Source organism: Rhagoletis pomonella, unplaced genomic scaffold (assembly GCF_013731165.1).
Source record: "Rhagoletis pomonella isolate Grant_MI unplaced genomic scaffold, Rhpom_1.0 Rhpom_scaffold_00001, whole genome shotgun sequence".
NCBI lineage: Eukaryota > Metazoa > Arthropoda > Insecta > Diptera > Tephritidae > Rhagoletis > Rhagoletis pomonella.
The window spans coordinates 75,503,944-75,522,942 of record NW_023458555.1 but is presented as its reverse complement, the minus strand read 5'-3'; the positions used below and the strand labels follow the sequence as shown (position 1 = coordinate 75,522,942).

Sequence of the window (18,999 nt, the reverse complement as noted above, 5' to 3'; positions counted from 1 at the left end):
TGCGCCAGCCTCGGGTTGATGTGTTGAGCTTGAATAGCAACAGGAAGATCCGCGGATGCGGATCACAAAAGCCAATTTGGATTTTTCAGGCCCGTCGAATTGGCCGCATTTCTTTGCCACACAGCGTTACTCCATCTCACGGCGTCCATCACGGAGTTTTCTTGTTTGATATTTCTCAGCATGCACCAAGTTTTCACATTTACGGAGTGCAATCACAGCAGAGCGCTTTAGTTTACGTTTGATCAGGGTAGCAATTTGCTGACCTGCTCTTGCTGAACTGCAGCTTCGGCTCGGGGACGGGAGGCAGCTTCCTGGAAGGTTGTCTGCCCTTTGCTTGCGGTTTCTTACCGGCCCATGATGGCAGTCATCTTAACTTGTTACTTAGCACGTTGAAAAGGTAAAAAAAAGTTCGCCAAATGTTTGGAGCACATCGTAACAAATTAATTAAATACTTTTTATACATAGATATGCTGAAACCATGCACTTACTTTCCCAAATTCCATCCTGTTTATCGGCATAATTTTCCAAATATGCCAGCTACTTCATTACTAATTACTAAATTTTCCAACTGCGCCTTCTTTGTTGGCTCGACATATCCTAAAAAGACAAATTTACATTAAACAATAGAAATCGCAAAAATTAGCAAATAAAATACTTGCTTTGTTTGGTTTTGTTGTCAAATTTCTGAGAAATATGAATTCACCACGATGCGATACAGAAAGAACAAGGACCAGGGATGTAATTTTAAGTAAATCTATTATTCAGTGGCAAGGCGCAGAGCGTTCGGGGCAGCAATATTAATTTGTATCAAATATAACATTAAACGGTGGTTCTAATACATTTTTTGATATTATTAACCAGAGTACATACATTATATGGTATTTCTTTCAAAATTAATGTACTATATGAACTTTTTTTTCAAATATTTCTTAAGTTTCTTTCATGAGTGCTGAAAAGCAACCATGCGTGTAAGAAATTGTGTGCTACCTAAAATTTCACCTCTAGAAACTTTATCCCCATAAAGAACTTCACCACAGTTTTTTTACTGGATATACTGAGATGCGAATCCCATAAGATAGATCGTGTCTGCGTCAACCTACGTCTACGCTACGTCGTTGACTGTTTGCGCTTTAATTCATTTTGCATGCTGCCGCGTTCTCATCGTTACGCTCTTGCTTGTATACCTACACGCGATGTTTACGCTCTTTGAGCGTGTGCTCGTTCTCTGCCCATGCCTGATCATGAATAAGTACACTAATTTTATTAGTACTCAAAGCCGGTCTCTGTCTCCGAAACAGCAGCTATAACTTCTACCACTTACAGGCTAACCTAATATTCGCGGCTTGCGTTTTGGTACGCATGCCGTCGAATATGTTTTTTTGCGTCACCCGAAATTGACTTGCATGCATTTGCATTTGATTTCATTGAGCGAAACGTCAAATCAAAATGTCACGCAGAAAAAAATTTGGAAATTGAGTTAGCTTCATACGCACGCCGTTCAATTTCGGTTGATCTCATACAAGTTGCATGTGCATGAGAAATTTTTGACAATAAATTGGCGGCGTGCGTGAATATTAGGTTAGCCTGTTAGACTTTGTTGATTTTTTCCTAGAAACGTAATCGTGGTACAAAGCTCAACAACAATATTGAAATAAATATTAATACGTCATACGTGGGATGAAAAAAAATTCCATCGATAACTTAAATTTGTGACACACAATGGCTATAGGGGTCGCCTGAGTGCATTATTTCATATATTTATATATGTGCCAGTTTTACCGTTATATATTTTTTATCTACTCGTTTATTCCATGAGGTTGAACGAACCATTATATCACATTCCTAGGCAAGTTTGGAAAGAGTATTTTCGATACTAAATTTTATTAAAGCAAAATGTTGAAATCAGCTCCATATAGAAACAGTGTCATCGTTAATTAAAAAAGAGATGTTCTTAAATATCTTAATTTTTCGCCACTCACATATTGACTAGATTTGACTATTTATTTTATTATATTTTAAATTGAATTATTTGTTTATAAAAATATAGTTTATTCCCTAACAAACACTAAATGAAAATGAGTTTAATCTTTGAACAACATAAAAAAAATCAACAATCTTTCGTAAAAATTTCGAACTTTCTATTTCAATTTTATCTCTTAATATTTTGCAGTTTTGTAGCTCATTCAATTTTAGTCTAACAAAGTGCAAAATTAAAGTAGCTGTGATTTACATTTGATGTATAGCATATTTTTGACGATGTCGGTAATTTTCTTCCATATTATCTAAGTATGTTCGACAATTTTTTTAATGAAGAAATTGAGCAACGCCTTCATCAAAAAAATAAAAAAATATTAAAAATCAACGATAAGTCGCAGCTATGTATTTTAAACTTGCGTTTTATTTGAATTGATCGGGCTACAAAACTGCATACTCAAAATGTGTATTTATAGGAAATCGAATTAAAAAGCTTTACGAAAGTTTGTTGATTTTGTTAATATTGCGCAAAGATTAAACCTTGGATTTATACGGGTCTTGTTAAAGTGTAAACTGCATTTTTATAAACAAATAATTAAAATTATATAATTTTAAGACAAATGGCCAATCTAGTTAACATGTATAAAGTTTTGATAAGCACTTGAAATGTCAAGTTTTAGTACTGAATTCAAGGAAGATGTCTCTTTTTTCCATTCATAATAACTTAAAAAAAAATTTTTGTTAAGAAGTGTATCTTAAAATATCTGCCTTGACATTTATGTTAAAAGTGTAAAATATGTAAATGTACCTACATAAACTTTCCCGTGAATACCACCAAAGCATTGGTCTTGAAGGGAATCTACGTATGCATGCATGCATATGAGCAAATTAAAAAGTCGATACAATTTACAGTCGAAAAGTACAATTTTTGTATAGATTAAAGATAATTTCCCAACACAGTGGGGAACTAAGCAAAATGGCCTAGTGTATTTCGCAAATATTCAAATACATACTCCACTAACCAATAATTTTATATATCCATTAAAATATAATTTGTCATCAGTGTGAAATAAAAAAATTATAAATCGGAAGGGTAAAATAGTATTGTGGTATTAATTCAAAAATAAAAAGTTTCATGTCACTGGCGAAGGGGGGGGGAGGGTGGGGGGGGGATCTATCCCCCAAATCCCCCCTTGGCTACACCACTGACGCGTATTTCTTCGCAGAAGTATTTTGAAGCGTTTTTTTTTCGCCCGTCTTTAGTCGGGTCTAGTGACGATATTATTATTACTTCGAAGAATCTCTCGCTGCGCTCTAAGAAGATATATTGTGCTACACCCTAATTGGAGTGATTCCCCAACCTTAAACAATTTAAAAAGCTAAGCGCTTTGGATGATGTCATGTTCCAACTTTTAGATGGAGAAGACAATCGTTCTCTAAGGTGCATCAATATACGATTCATGCTTCGTGGGCAGGCCCATAGAATATATTGGGGTTTCCTCCACCAGCCCACAAAACCTACAGTCCTTCTCTACAGAAAGACCCATTTAATTCAAATGGTACGTTAACTTGTAGTGTGCTGTCAGGTAGTCAGTAAGAATTCTAAGTTCTAGGAGTCTTTCGGAGTTCCTCCTGGAAGGTGTTATGAATCTCTTTGATTGTCTTATCCCCTTTTACTTCCGCCAGTTGGCAGCAATCCGAGATTATTTCCAGCTAGCTCCTAAGTAGTTCTGCAGTATATCCTTTAGATGTACCACAGAATAGCTCGGGACCATGCGAGCGGTATTTGGGCACCACGCTTTGCGGGGAGGTCAGCCTTTTCTTGCCTTCAAACCCTTCAGGTCCCGAAACCCACCACTGTGTTACGCTATTTTGGGATCCTAGATGGTTAAAGAGTTCACAAGCCTTGATTCCGTTTTAAAAGAGTGTAAGGCCTTTAACGCTGCCTGAATATCTACCTTCTACGATGACATTCGCGAACACAGACTTCGATTGTGAAGACCTCCGCCTGGAATATGGTTGGGTACGAGCCCATTGGCGACTTTTCTGAAATCTTGGTCCACGTATGCCATAAAGTATATATGGATGTTCAATTGTATATTGCTAATTATAAGGGTATACGTTTGCACTTACACAGGTATCAGGTATATTTACATGTTTGTGGCCGCCGTTATAAAAACACACCGGTGAAATATTCGTGTACAAAAGGTTGCTAAAAAGTTTGGAGATACATATTTTCTATTTTTCGCAAATAACTATCTCGGAAGCTACCAAATAGATAAAAACCTACCAGTTTTGGTAGAAAAAGCCGATGTTTGGCAACACTTATTGTAGCTTAACGTACTTCTCTTCTCCTCTCTTTAGCACTCAATTCGTTGCAGGGTTGCCATTGACAAAAAAAATATTTACCATCGCCTTGAATAAAATCTACCAAATGTAGGAAATATCTACCAATAACTTTTAATAAAAACTATAGTTTTGTTATTTTTTTATTTATTTTAATTAAAACTATAGTTTTTTTATTTATTTTTTTAGTTATTTCAATAAGAATTAAAATTGTTTTTAAGAACTTTTTACTTAACTGGTTATATGGTATTTGAGTCATATTATTGGCATATTCTCAGTTTCCTTCAACCAAAAGCGGAAGTGATGAAACTAAAGGCAACAACGAAACTTGATTATTTGAAAAACTTCAACTCGAGTTATTATAGACAAATACAGTGATTCAAAAAAGTGATTTTTTTTAATATTCGCAATTTTTTTGTTGCTTTAACTAAATCCATAAAAATCGAGGATTCAAACTATATACAGCATATAGAAAAATTCCAAAAATTTTCGTCTAAATTTCGAATTTTTTACTCTGAATTTTTAGAACAATTTGGGGTATGGAGTTTTAAAGCAAATACTATTTGAGTATAGCCAAAAATGTGCTGCTTAAAATTCCCATTGATTTTTTTATTTTTTTTTCCATTTATAAAAAATGGCGTTGATTTAATTTTTTTGCGAACAATTATAGTGCGTAATTACATACCTGTCTATTTTTTCTTTATATTTAAATAATCATTTAAAATATTTTGGCAATCAAAAGTTCCTGGGGATTCCAGTAAAATTAGTTTTGAATGGAGCGCGATATGTTCGCCTTATATCGATATACATTTATACGTATATAATTATATAAAAAGTATGCAAAGAAATTTATAATATATTTAAATATAACTACGAAAAATAAATCGGGTACGGAAACTTCATCAAAAATCTACGAAAATGAGAAAAAATTTACTTTTTTACTAACCCAAATTTTTTTACCAATTTTGGTAACAATTTCTCAAAGTGGCAACCCTGATTCGTTGGCTCTAGGCCAGTAGTCAAGCACTTCATATTCAATTGTTGCTGCATAAGCAGCCGGGTCTTTGTCGCGAGTGGTCGATATTTACGGACAAATCAGCTTAAAACGTCGCAGCTGAACAAAGTGCAGAGCGGAGTAGATCGCAACAGCAAATACTATGTATCTACCTGTTTTAGAATCTGTGCATTTTCAGTTTGTCGCGTATATTTGGCTTCGGCATTTCTGTTGATATTTAATGCGCTTGTACTGCCATAGTCTTATGAGAGGTGCTTGCTGTAAGAAAACGAATGCTGGTGAATGAAACCATTTAAATATATGTACATAAGTACCTCAACTACGGTGATAATTGCTTACTCAGTAATATTGTATCGTAGATATGTGCATATGTACATACATACGTATACTAAATATGAGTGCAGTAAAAATAAATATGTAAAAGTAAAGAAAAAGTGAGTTCGAAGTACGGCAAGTAAAAGTAAAAATTAAGTTTTGCAAAGCATTTGAGTTTGTGTCCAAAACTCTTAGTTGAATTGAGGTGTTTTTTGTGGTGATAAAGTAACTTAAATTCATTATACAAGCTTACAAATAAAAATGACAAATGCTGAAAAAACTGCTGGATCTTGTCCTCTACCTAAATATGAAAATACCTGTTTAAGGTTTGCTTATACTTGAGGGAATACTCAACGAACCTGTTATCCGCGTGTATTTTGCCATATTCGCAAACTCTCGAATACAGTTAAACAAAATCAGATATGAATATATGTATGTATGTACATATGTATGTGCATATCCATGTCTGTAAGGAGTGTCGTGTCTTTTAGGAAGAAAAAGCTATACAGAGCTCACGACAAACTCAGTTCAACAACTTACAAAGGTCTTTCAAAACGCAACATACATAGTTATTCTAATTGAAATGCATTAAACGTTTTATTTGAAACAAACAATAGTTTAAGTTACAGTATCTGTTTCCATTCATTGGGATTAATAAATAAAATGGATACTGGCGCCGGTTCTTCGGGATCCAATCAGCTAGCTTTGCCAAATAACAATTTTCGCCATGACTTACAACAGGTAAAATACTTCACTTAATAACATAATAATGAGAATTATGGTCGTACACATGTATGTATTTAAGTGGAACAATAAAAAATTATAAAAATAACTTATAATTAGACAGCGGATTTTTTCCATAAAATAAGTACCATAAACTTAAGCAAAATGTATTACAAATTTATGTATTTTGGTTATAGTTATGTGGTACATATTTTAGGGTTGTTGTTTGCACAAAAATTCGCTGTCTACTTATAACATGTTTAGATGCAAAGTAATATGTACATATGTACACAGTTACTTTTTTTTGCTTTCTTGCTTTCGCAAGAAGGATGATTTTTAATAAGGATTCCTTAAGTTTTGACGTTTTATATCATAGTCCACAGGCGGGACTTCTGATAGAGTATGAGTTGAAAACAAATTTCTAATTACTTCTAATTTGTTTGAGATGTAGTTCTATATTAGTCAAAAAAAATATAACCAATACATATTGTTTAGGATTGGGAGTTCTATCCAGATTTTTTGATTATTCGGATATTCGAATATCTGAATAAAAATCAGAATTTTCGGATTTCCGACTAGAGAGTGTATAGAGATCCGAATAGTGTATAGAATGTTAAAATGAAGAAAAAAATACAAATTGTTTGTGTATTAAAGAAGTGTTTTATTAATTCATTTGCAACTCGATAGATTCAGTAATTTTGAAATCAATTTTATATCCGGATGCCCGGTCAACCAAATGAGCGAATATCAATCGGATACACGAATATACGGATAGTCGCAGCCCTAAAATTATCTTTCAGTTTACAAAATAGTCCGAAACAAAAGACTCAAGTAACGAACTTGACGCTTTAAACGAAACGTTTTGAGTTATTGAATAATAAGAGATTGCCGTTTACACATATGTTAGTATTTGACCGAGCTTCACCTCCAATTTGTGGCTTGCGTTATTTAATTTTAACAAATATAGTTTTTTACACTTGCGTACAGCGTTGCCAGGCTGACATTTTTAACGTCATTTGGACGTTTTTTGTATCCTGTTGACATTTGGATTTCGGTGTAAAAAATGACGATTTTTAACTTCCCAGTAATTTTTCTCTATGCACAATATATTCAATGCATAGCGTACTATTTGCGTACTAAGTGTCTAAATCTTGTAAGTAGAACTGATTTTGAATTATTTTCTTAATAAATCTTTACAAGCTCTGTTTTTTGCAGCAGGTGCCTCAAAAGATATTTATTCTTTGCACATATGATTTAAATATGATGCAAACCAAGCGTACGTGCATTGATTTTTTTTTTATTCTTGGACTAAGGATACCGCATTAAAGGCTGGTTGTGTAAACGCTTGAGGTTACAAGGCTTATTACCATGTTTGCAATTGCATATTAAAAGCCAAATCAGGAAGAGCTTGCAACGCGCCCGCTCGCAAAAGCACTATGTTCCTTCTTAGCAGGACGTAATTAAGCATTTTCCACAACCGACCGCCTAACCAAATGTCTACAAGAAAAAATAAAATATTAAAAATCAACACGATTCTTTAGCAACTTAAAACTTGCACCCTGGAATTTAATGGGCTATCAAACTGCGTACTCTAAAAAATTCTAAAAAATCTGAATATAAACTTAAAAATCTAGCTGAAACTTTGCAGATTTTTCATAGTTTTGCACAAAGTTTGGAATATGGATTTATATTGTGTTAGTTATATAATGAGCTAGGCTTTTATGAAAAAATAATAAACATTAAATAAGCAAAAGAGAAACAGCCAAAATCGATCAAAGTGTTGATGACTTAATCAGCTGATCACAAGTGTATGTATAAAATGAATTTTATATTAACGATCTCAAACCAGTTTACAATAGTGGTATTCACCAAATTGTTGTCAACAGTCGTTGCTTGAGCTCATCTGCTGTTTTGCCAGAGTGCCAGGCCACTTGCTCACTTTGGTGAATGCCACTAATGAATTTTAAATGTGTTCTGTCGAAATGACATTTTAATATACCTTACATAAATATGTACCTTTGTATACAATAAAAGTTTAATAAGAACAATTCCGTGTGCATACATAGAAAATACGTTTTTGGATAGGAAATGACGTTGTTTCAGACCAAGAGGGACGTTTTCTCATGCCGAAAACCTGGCAACACTGCTTGGGTACACACAATCGTTTACATAAATATGTGTGTGCATTTCAAGTTTACTAAGCCAATTCTACTCTCCGGAGAAAAGCGGGAATGAGAATCATACAGTTGTATCAGTGTGTATTCTCCTTCTTGTTGCTTTAAAATCTCGTTTAACAACTTCTCGAAACTGGTTTAGTTTCCAGCCGCCTGCCTTTAATGCACATCAACGCGTACATCACACAGTGGTACACCGCCATAAATTTTTTGGAAAAAATTAGTATGAATCGGCGTAGAGCCTCAATTTTCCGTACTAACATTTATGGATATAAATCAAGAAAAGAATGAAACATTGGCGTGATGGATTTATTTTAAAGCATACCTCCCGTATAAACCTAGCCACAAAAACGTCTTAAAACTGCCATAAAAATTGCCCCGATGAATATATTAGTCCAACATTTTTTCCATATGTTTGTCACAACGCCAAAAAATGGTCTTAATCGATTTGTTTTAAAGCATGCTTCCCATACACACCTAACCTAAAAAATGCCTTAAAATTCCATAAAAACCTTACCAATGAATATATTACCAAGAAATTGTTTCTATATATTTTTAATAACGTTACGTGTGAATCCTCAAAAATTGGGCGTAATCGATTTATTTCAAAGCATATCATATCACCCACAGAAACCTAACCTCGAAAACGCCTTAAAAAGGCCACAAAAAGCCGACAGATGAACATATTACTCCAAAATTTTGCTCATATGTTAGTAATAATAATAATAATAAGTAACTAACATCCAAAAAATGGGAGTAATCGGTTTATTTAACACATACCTCCCATGCAAACAACGTGCCATTATTTCTATATGGGGTTACGTTAAAAGTCGCAAATATGAGCCACATTTTTTTCAGAAGTCGATAATTTTTTTATAGTAAGAAGGTGGAGGAAACATTTATAAAGAGTAATTTTTCTTTGCTAAGATTTATTAAAATATTTTGCTGATTACCCTGCTTTTTTCTCTATTTTTCTAGACAAAATGCTATATATATAAGTGCTATAATTTCGTATGAACCTGCAACAAATACAATAAAATAAAAGTTATGAGGAAAACACCTTGCTTAAGTGAACAAACATCACAATCGGTTTCAGTTGAGTAGAATTCTTCAGACTTTTGTTGCTTTTATTTTGTATAAAAGTGCCAATTTCGTACAAAGTTATAATGAATTTGTATACCCGAGCGCAACCGTGCACAGGGGTATACTAACTTTTTTCACATAACCGTCGTTTGTAACAGCCAAAACGAACCAAGATAGATATAGACAAATAAATCTAAATACATAAATGCTCATAATTAATAGAGAAGTTGATTAAGTCATGTCTGTCCGTCTGTCCGTGTACGCGATAACTCGAGCAAAAATTGAGATATCTCAACGAAATTTGGTATGTAGGTTTCCATTTATCCAAGGTAGGGAATTTTTGAAAAATGGGCGTGGCCCCGCCCACTTATTCTAAAATGCTGTAAATATCTCAGTAGCCGCTTCACCAATCCTTACCAAACTCGGTACAAATCTTGCCTATGGTCTAGCTAACAAATCTGTTGAAATTCTTTGAAATTGGACAATAACTACGCCCACCTCTCATAAAACGGTAATTTACAAAAACACGAAAACTGTGATAAATTAACAAATACTAACGCTAATTCACCTAAAATCAATTATTTCAATCTCCTTTTAACAGAAAATTTGATTATTATGAATTTTTGGATAATGGGCGTGGCGCCCCCCATTTATGACCACAAATGTGTATCTCGGTAGCCGAATTATAAGTTTCAAACTTGGTAGACTTAACAACCCTGGTACGGAAAAGAAATTCGTGAAAAATAATTCTAACCGGACTAAAATTACACCCGCTTCCCGTATAACGCTAAATTGCAGAAATACGAAAACTCCGGTATTTCATTAACATCAATATCTTATAAATAAATAAGACTTCTATAGACTTTTAGGAATTGGGCGTGGCACCGCCCACTTTATGACTACAAAGGCGTTTTCGGTAACCACTTTATCGATTTCTACCAAACTTAGTTCCATTATAAATAATTAAGCATAGCTCAGCATATTATCGAAAATGTTTGAAATCGGGAAAACAGTCCTGATTACCATGCAAAGGTAGTTTAGAGAAAGTTGAAACGACGATATTTAATACCTGCGCCGGGTATATAAAGTTCGGTTTCGCCCGAACTTATACTTCCTACTATTTGTTCTACTTGGTCTTATTCAAATATCACTTTGTTAGGCTAAACCATTCGAATATAAAAACTAAATACTCAAAATATTGTATTTTTCCCACCGCAATACCACCGTGCATCGTATCATTCCACTCAGCGTTTCTTAACCCCAATAATACTCAATTGCTAATGCTATTCGATTTCATTTTACTTGTTGAGCATTTCCTCTTGCATCTTTACTGCCAAAGCTGACTACTGGTTGTTAGTCGAAAGCGAAGGAGATCTGGTTATAACAATATATTGCAACGGCCAATGCAGCTACTTGGTTAGAAGAGCGTGCGATCACTCCGCAGGATCTAGGTTCAAGCAGCATCCAAATTAGAAGGAGTATAGTTCTGCCATATTTCTGGCCGCTGTGGTGTAGTGGTTAGCAGTGCGCAACATCGCAAAAAATATATTTATATATAGAAACAAGTTTTCTCTTAACGGCGGTCGCCCCTCGGAAGGCAATGGTAAACCTCCGAGAGCATCATCAAGGCGCACGCCACAAATCGGAGGAGAAGCTCGGTAAAACACTAACATATGTAAAAGCGCCAATCTATTATTATTATTATTATTATTATATTTCTGCTATGAAAAAGCTTCTCATAAAATCCATTTGCCGTTCAGAGGCGACGTAAAACTGTATTTCCCCCCATTTCACTATGGTCTACTGGCCAACAGTCAAGAAGTTACCAAATTGATTTGCAACTTGGTGTTTGGAGGTTTTTGTGGTCGCTGATTTCGAATATGATGTCAGGATTTTGAAATTCAAAATGGCTAATCTAATGTGGCGGCCAAATTTTATACATAATTTGTTCATTTGCACCAAAAACTGATATCAAATTTTTTTAGTTCAAAATGGTGGATCCAATGTGGCGTTATCGGATTCGGAGCAAAATAACTTATGTATAAAACAGCAGACCATATTTTTGCTAATAATGTGCTTCAAATAAAAATTTGATTCTTTGAATATAAGTATCACGAGTGTATGTATTTGTATTTTTTTTTTTTATAAATTTGTGCTTATTTATTTGAAAGAGCATTCAATTACGCGCATATTAAAATGACCGCGTTCATTCTGAAAAATTATCCGAGAAGTGAATAATCAAGATAAACAAAAAAAAATTAATTTGCATATTTGCCTGCAGTGGAATTCGAACCCTGATCATTGTGACCGCGGCCTTGTGAAAAATTGTAGCAGAAAATAGACTTAAAATGTATCAATATGTATCACTTTATTCATTTACTTATGTTATGATGAATATCGTACAGCTGATTGTAGTTTACCAGCTACCAGAAAAATTATCAAGCCTCGACCACGATAATTCGGCAACGGGTAAACTGATACTAAAATAATTTTACACAAACAAATTACATGGGGGAAAATTTACCGCAAAACTCCACAGGCAAACACCGATGGCCTACCAACTGTCATTTTGACGAACTGTATGAATGTGTATAAGCATTTGCCGCATGACGCCGCCAGACAACATTCTCTCAATTTCGGTGTATAAAAACATTTAAATCTTAAAAGAACTTGCTGAATGACTTCTTAAAACGTTATCATAAATAATTCAATAGGGAACAGATTCTTATTTTGATTTAATATTAATATTTCATCGAAGTTACCACCAGCACGCTTTCTTTCAAGTGATAATATGGCTGTCAAACTATCAAATTCCCTCCAATAGATGTCAAGCAACACGCGCTGACATATATTGCAGCCCATGAGAAATAGGCGGTATCCATTTGTAATATATTTTGTGTGCTTATCACGACATTGGTGCTTTCCTGTGGAAACTGGGCCTTACCGAGCCTGAAAATATAGCTGTCAAACTATCAAATTGCCTGCAATAGATGTCAAGCAATAAGCGCTGACGCATATTGCAGCCCATGAGAAATAGGCGGTATCCATTGGAAATATATTTTGTGACACGGTTATCACGACATTGGTGTTTTCCTGAGGAAGCAGGGCCTTACCGAGCACCGAATTACCGAGTACCAAGCACTAATTTTTGTTATTGAACATAGCGAAAAAAAAAAAAATGCAATGATACTGTTCGTTTATTCACATTTTGACATTTTTCGACATGGATCATGAATCACTATCATGGTTGCCACAATTGGTAACTTTCTACCAAAATTGGTAACTTTTAAACGGTTTGGTAACTTGGTAACTTTTATTTCATTTTGGTAACTTTTGCAACTAAACATCTATTTGCATTACTAGAAAGAAATGAATTATGTTTTGAATGTGCGTAATTATAAAAACCCTTCGAGTTTCAGTGGCAGCACTACCGACACTTTTACAAAATTACTTCGATTAAATTAGAGTCATCTCATATTCGAATACTGAAAATATTTAAATTACAGCGGCAGCACCAAGGGCTGCACTTTTAAAACGACTTTCGAATTTTTGCGATACATTTTGAATTCTACCCTCTCACATATTAACCATGGCCATCTGGCAATTTTTGGTAAGGTCCATAAATCGTTTTGATTATTCCGGAAAAAAAATGTCGCGTGCTTTTTACTAGGCCTATCTACCGACATATATTTCGACGTACAGTAGATTATGAAAAACCGAAAAAATAGCAAAAAACATGAGAAATTTTCGCAATATACTCGAAATGTGCTATTATTTCGTGAGTCGCAGGTCCAAGTATCAGCACATTCCGAACGAAAAATTACACTGAAAATGGAACAACGCCGAAACCAGTTTGTCCCAAACCAAATTTGACAAAGGATGATGGAAAATCGTTCCACATTACATCATACTCCTACCCTGTCGGAAACACCTACAACCAAAATAGAAAACTATTTTCTAATAAAAAAAATATTATAACTGTCAATAGCATTTTCAATCTTGATAATTTATCAAGAAAATAGATTTAAACTTCTGTGCTTGAACTGGGAGCTCTTGATAAATAATCAAAAATTGACAAATTATAAAAATATTGAATTTATTAAGTGCACAGAACCGGGCTGTAAGTATATACATATTTGTTATGAAATATACACAGCAGTGTTATTCAGTATATTTTTTTCTCACTGAGGAAGTGAAGATTTTGGTAGTGAAGATTTGGTAACTTCTTGTAACTTTTAACGAGAATGAACTTTTGGATGTACGTTGCCACAGGTGCACGACATGTTTTGTAATGCATACAAATTTACAGATTTTTTTCATTTGTATTTGGAAAAGTATCAAAGTTGAAAAAGTATCTCTCCAAAATTCATCGAAAAATCCACTTGGATCAAAACGGGCACACTGACCCTGACCTCTGGATATCAACAAATTGTGTCAAGCATTTGTAAAATTCTCCACCCGTGGACATTTAATAATAATAATAATAATAATAATAATAATAATAGATTGGCGCTTACACATATGTTAGTGTTTGGCCGAGCTTCTCTCCTCCGACTTATGGCGTCCGCTTTGATTTGTCACACAAAGCGGAGGGACCTACAGTTTTACGCCGACTCCGAACGGCGATTGTATTTTTATGAGAAGCTGTTTTTCATGGCAGAAATACACTCGGAGGTTTGTCATTGCCTGCCGAGGGACGACCGCTGTTAAGAAAAAACCTTTTTCTATACTTTTTGCGATGTTGCTTTGACCAGGGCTTGAACCCAGGTGCTGATGAGTGAAAGCGCGCACTGCTTACCACTACACCACAGCGGCCGACATTTACTTATTTACAAAAAAATGTATGTATTTTGACATATTGCTGGTCTGTCTGTTTATTATTTGTTTAATGTAATTCAGATTTAAGTCGCACCAAATTTCGACAAGTTTTCACAATTATTATTATTTCTTTATTAATTTAAGTTATTTTTATATATTTATTTCGATTTTCTAGAAAGATTTCGAGTATGCTGTTTTGTAGCCCACTCAATTCTTGTAAGTGCAAGTTTCTAGTATCTAAAAATTCTTGTTTTAAACTTTTTTCCGAAGGTGTTACGGTTTCAGTTCATCCCCCGATTCCGCACGTAAACTGAAATTCCCCACAAAAAACGGTCCATTCCCCGATTCCCCACGCAAACTCAAATTCCCGCAAATCGGGGGAATTCCCCACGACTTGGCTTCCCTGACTAGTATGTATATATGTGTTGTCACCAGTGTTGCCGCGAATCATTTTTAGTGGTAGCCAAATTCCCTTAAAAATAGGGCTAAAAAAGAGCTAAAAAAAGTTGTTGTGGCTAAAAATGGTAGCTACATTTTTTTACTTACATATACATATGTAAGTATACACGCAAACATTTTCAATAAGTAATGGTATAGAAAAACAATGAACTCTGGAAAAAAGCAAATATTTTATCCAATCAAAAACCTTTTTGTATAAAAGGGAAATATACGAGACCAGGTTGCTGGCTCCATCAAGTGATTGTACCATCAGACCCGAAGCATATAACTTACCAGCATGCTGGTACAGTATTTATTTCTTTACAAATGAGGTCGAGGAAAGATCGAAATTGCAACTTTATAAATTGCATATTTTAAATATTCAATTTAGCAATGAACAATTTTTCTGAATTTTCCATTTTTAAAACACCAATGGTAACCAAAAACAAACGAAGCATCAACTTTGTTTCTGATCGCTGATTGCTCTAGCGATGTGTTTCGACAACTTTTCAAATGCGTTTTGGAAAATTATACATTGTCAACATTTTGTAGTTCGGCGTTATGGGACAAACTATAATACGTATGCAAAACAATTGACGTTTTGGAAGTCAGCCTATTTCTTAGTTTAAAAATTCGTTTCTTACATAAATGAAAAAAATGAGATCAAATTAAGCATATACAACTTTTTCATGCCAAGTATAAGTAAATTCTCCAAAGGGCTAAAAAAATGGCTAGTAGCAATTTTAAATTTATGTGGCCAAAAAAGTATGTGGTAGCTAAATCTAGCCACCAAGGGGCTAAAACGACAACACTGGTTGTCACCTCTCTGCATACCAGTGGGAAAATGGAAATCCATTACCTTTTTCTACCAAGATAAATAACTACGGTTGAACGAAAAGATGCATCGCAATGTAAGCGAGCGGATGATGTGTAGCTCTGAAGCGACAAACAAAAAAATAGGTTTGAAAACTAACTCAAGTATGTTTTTGTTCACGTCATCTCAAAAGCTGCTGTAGCCGAATGGATGCTGTTGGTCACGGGTTCAAAACCTGCTGCACGGACTTAATTTTTTTTTTTAAATTTATATTGTTTAATTCTATTTATAGTTTCGTAAGGCTACATGCGACACATTACTTTTGTATGACATTGCTGTGGAGAAATTCTTGCATATTTTCGTGTGTAGGTCATTATTTTTTGCATTCCCATAGATTACCTTTTCCCACTGGGATGCTTGGTATGCGTATGTACACTTACATATACATACTCAGATGTGCACAGTTAAATACGTGCGTAATACATTTTTATATGAAAATAAACATTTTAAAGCATGCATGCGTAGTCGGCAGTGGCTGAGCGTGCAGAGGCGCGTGCCGCTAGTTGTTAGCTTCCAGCAGGAGCCGGGTTGGAATTTTTTTGAACCATCAAAAAGTATCTGTGAAGTGCAGAAGGAGAGTATTGGACGAAGAATTCAATCAGACAAATTTCAGAAAAAACAGCCGAGAAAGTATCCGTTTCACAAACAATTTTCGGTAGTTGTCCACTTTGTTAAAATGTATAGCAGCTTTATATGCGTAGTTGGAGGATTTAAAGAACACGAGAAAACGTCTTGATTGTATAGCGTATATTCCAGAATCAAAAAAATTTATTCGTTTCAAACTTCTTAACATACAGCAATAGCAAATGTGTATACAATATTGAATACAAAGTAATATTTCACAAAGTACATTTCTAACACTCCTCAATATGTACACATTTTCCATTAAGAACATTTTAATACAATCCCATATCTTTTCTAAATTTGCAATGTTTTATCTTTTGTAAGTTTTTAGTTAAAATATCTGATATCATTTCTTCAGTACAAACATAATTTAAAGCTATTTCACCTGCTTTATACAAATCTCTGACAAAGTGATATTTCAAATCTATGTGCTTACTTCTTGCATGATATACAGGATTTTTTTTTACTTTAGAAAATGGAATCGGTAAACGGACAAAAATCCGCACTTCATCCACTTTTTTCCTTTTTCGTATCGGTTTTCGGATTTTTTTGCTGGCTGGGTTCAATATAGGCAGAAGCACTTTTGCACTTTGCTGTACAGGAGCTGGAGAGCTGCCTTTGTGAAGAGTACATTCTCCCGCGGAGAAGAACGCATCAAAGGAGTATTTTTTATACGGAATTCAATTTTACCGGTGTCATTGGGTGTGCGGACGGAACGCAGATAAAAGTGTTACAACCAAGAGATGACGAGCAGTATTACCGTTGAGCGACTAAAGTGCCAAATTGGCTCTTTTTGGATATCGATGCCCCTGATACCGACTTTTTAAAAATAGGCTTATTTTAAAACTTTTCTTAAAAATCATGCGACTTTTGCCCTTTTCCTTTGATTAAAATTCTACATACACATTTTTACAATTTTTTCATAAAATACATTTTGTTTTTTTCCGTGTTTAAAAATGATTTTAGTATTTACTTTTCAAAAGCATTTAAAAATTACACCTCTGGCAAGATTTTGGCTGATTCAACCTTTTTATTATTTAAAAATTTTTCCGCAAAAACATCCAGACGTAGCATGAATCAACGCACCGGTTTTGTAGCTTAGCATTTCCCCAAGTTATTTGTGTTAAATTCATATTCGTAACTCTCGGTACAAACAAATATTCTACTATAATTTATATAAAAACTTAAAGGGCTAAACTTTGTTGTAATAATTGTTATCTAAGTTCTAATGCTTCTTTTTTGTGACTGAAGTGTTATATTAATGTAAGTACTTTTTTAACTGCAATTTTGTTTGCATATTTCGTATTTTTATTATATTCCTCACCACTGGGTTTTTATTTCAAGAGAAACAATTTTTTTTAAAGAAAATGATTATCTCCATTAGGAATTTATTTAAAAAAAATGGGGCATTCTCATAGATAAAATAAAGTCGAATTTAATGTTAGGTGCAGCTTTTTCCTCGAAAATTATGTCAAAAGTCTATAACTAACTTTAGCGTCAATTTTATTTCGACTATGAATAGGTTTCAAAAGGTAAAATAATGAAAGTCTATATATACATGGTATAAAAGATTTTGATTACTTGAAGACTCTTTTTTTCGGCTGTGACACTTTTTTGCGACTTTCGAAAAATTTTCAGCGGTAACACTGATTTTTTACCATACATATAATGGTAGGAAGCTGCTATACAATAAAAAATTTTCTTTGCAATAAAAAACGTATTATTAACTGATTTGCAATTATAAGATGGAAATAATGGCAGTAGATGCGAGACACCCGGGTTCATGCCATTCCGATCATCAGGCGATTGCAGATGTAAGGGGAAATGAGGGATGAAGTTGCCCGCAGTTTACAAATGTAAAATTTTGAATTATTTAAACACATAGTCACTAACAGAATTATTGGTGGTGTTCTCAATTCCGAGCTAGATCGAACAAGTTTCAAATAGCGATGCCAGAAAAACATCGATGCATCGAAAATATCGATGGTTTTCTTGGATACATCGAACATTTTCCACTCTATGTATAAATAGTCGATGTATCGATGCATCGATGTATTGATGTTTTTTTGAAAACTAACATTTCCGGTACATTTAACCGTCATTTTAGTTTTTCAATTGTTCAAAAAAAAGAAGTGACTTTGGCCAAAAAATTTAAATGGCTGCAATAAGTTCCCTTAAAAACGTAATTAGCTCAGTTGCAGTAATTTATTTCAAATTTTCTACAATTTTGCTAATAACATATTTTATTGTGAAACATTATCTGAAAAATCCTATGAAAAGCGATGAACCGATGTATGCATCGAATTAAAGAAAAACTTCGATATATTTTTGCCACTGACATCCCTAATTCCAAATCGTCCCCGAATCGTTTTGATTTCGATTCGCTAATAAGCTGTTGTCAGTTATTTATGTAAAAAGTAATTCAAATCTGTATAAAACTGAAAAAACGCCAGTGCCAGTGATTTTTGGGTGTGCCCAGGCAAGAAGTAGTAGTAGTAGATTGGCGCTTACTCATATGTTAGTGTTTGGCCGAGCTTCTCCTCCGACTTGAAGACGTGTTATAAAAACAAGACCGCTAACCACGTGTCTCAGAAAAACCAACCAGTTTCATTCAA

General features: G+C 34.2%; 1 protein-coding gene across 1 annotated transcript in view; it reads left to right on the top strand.

Moving 5' to 3' along the window:
• The first annotated feature begins 5,351 nt into the window (after positions 1-5,351).
• The window catches only part of LOC118733263 (tight junction protein ZO-1-like), a 77,897-nt gene continuing 64,249 nt past the window's right edge, over positions 5,352-18,999 (top strand). Inside the window, exons 1-2 of the mRNA XM_036462599.1 lie at positions 5,352-5,613; positions 6,142-6,391. Of these exons, the coding sequence (XP_036318492.1) occupies positions 6,314-6,391 (78 nt within the window). The 5' untranslated portion in view covers positions 5,352-5,613; positions 6,142-6,313. The remainder of the gene's footprint in view (positions 5,614-6,141; positions 6,392-18,999) is intronic.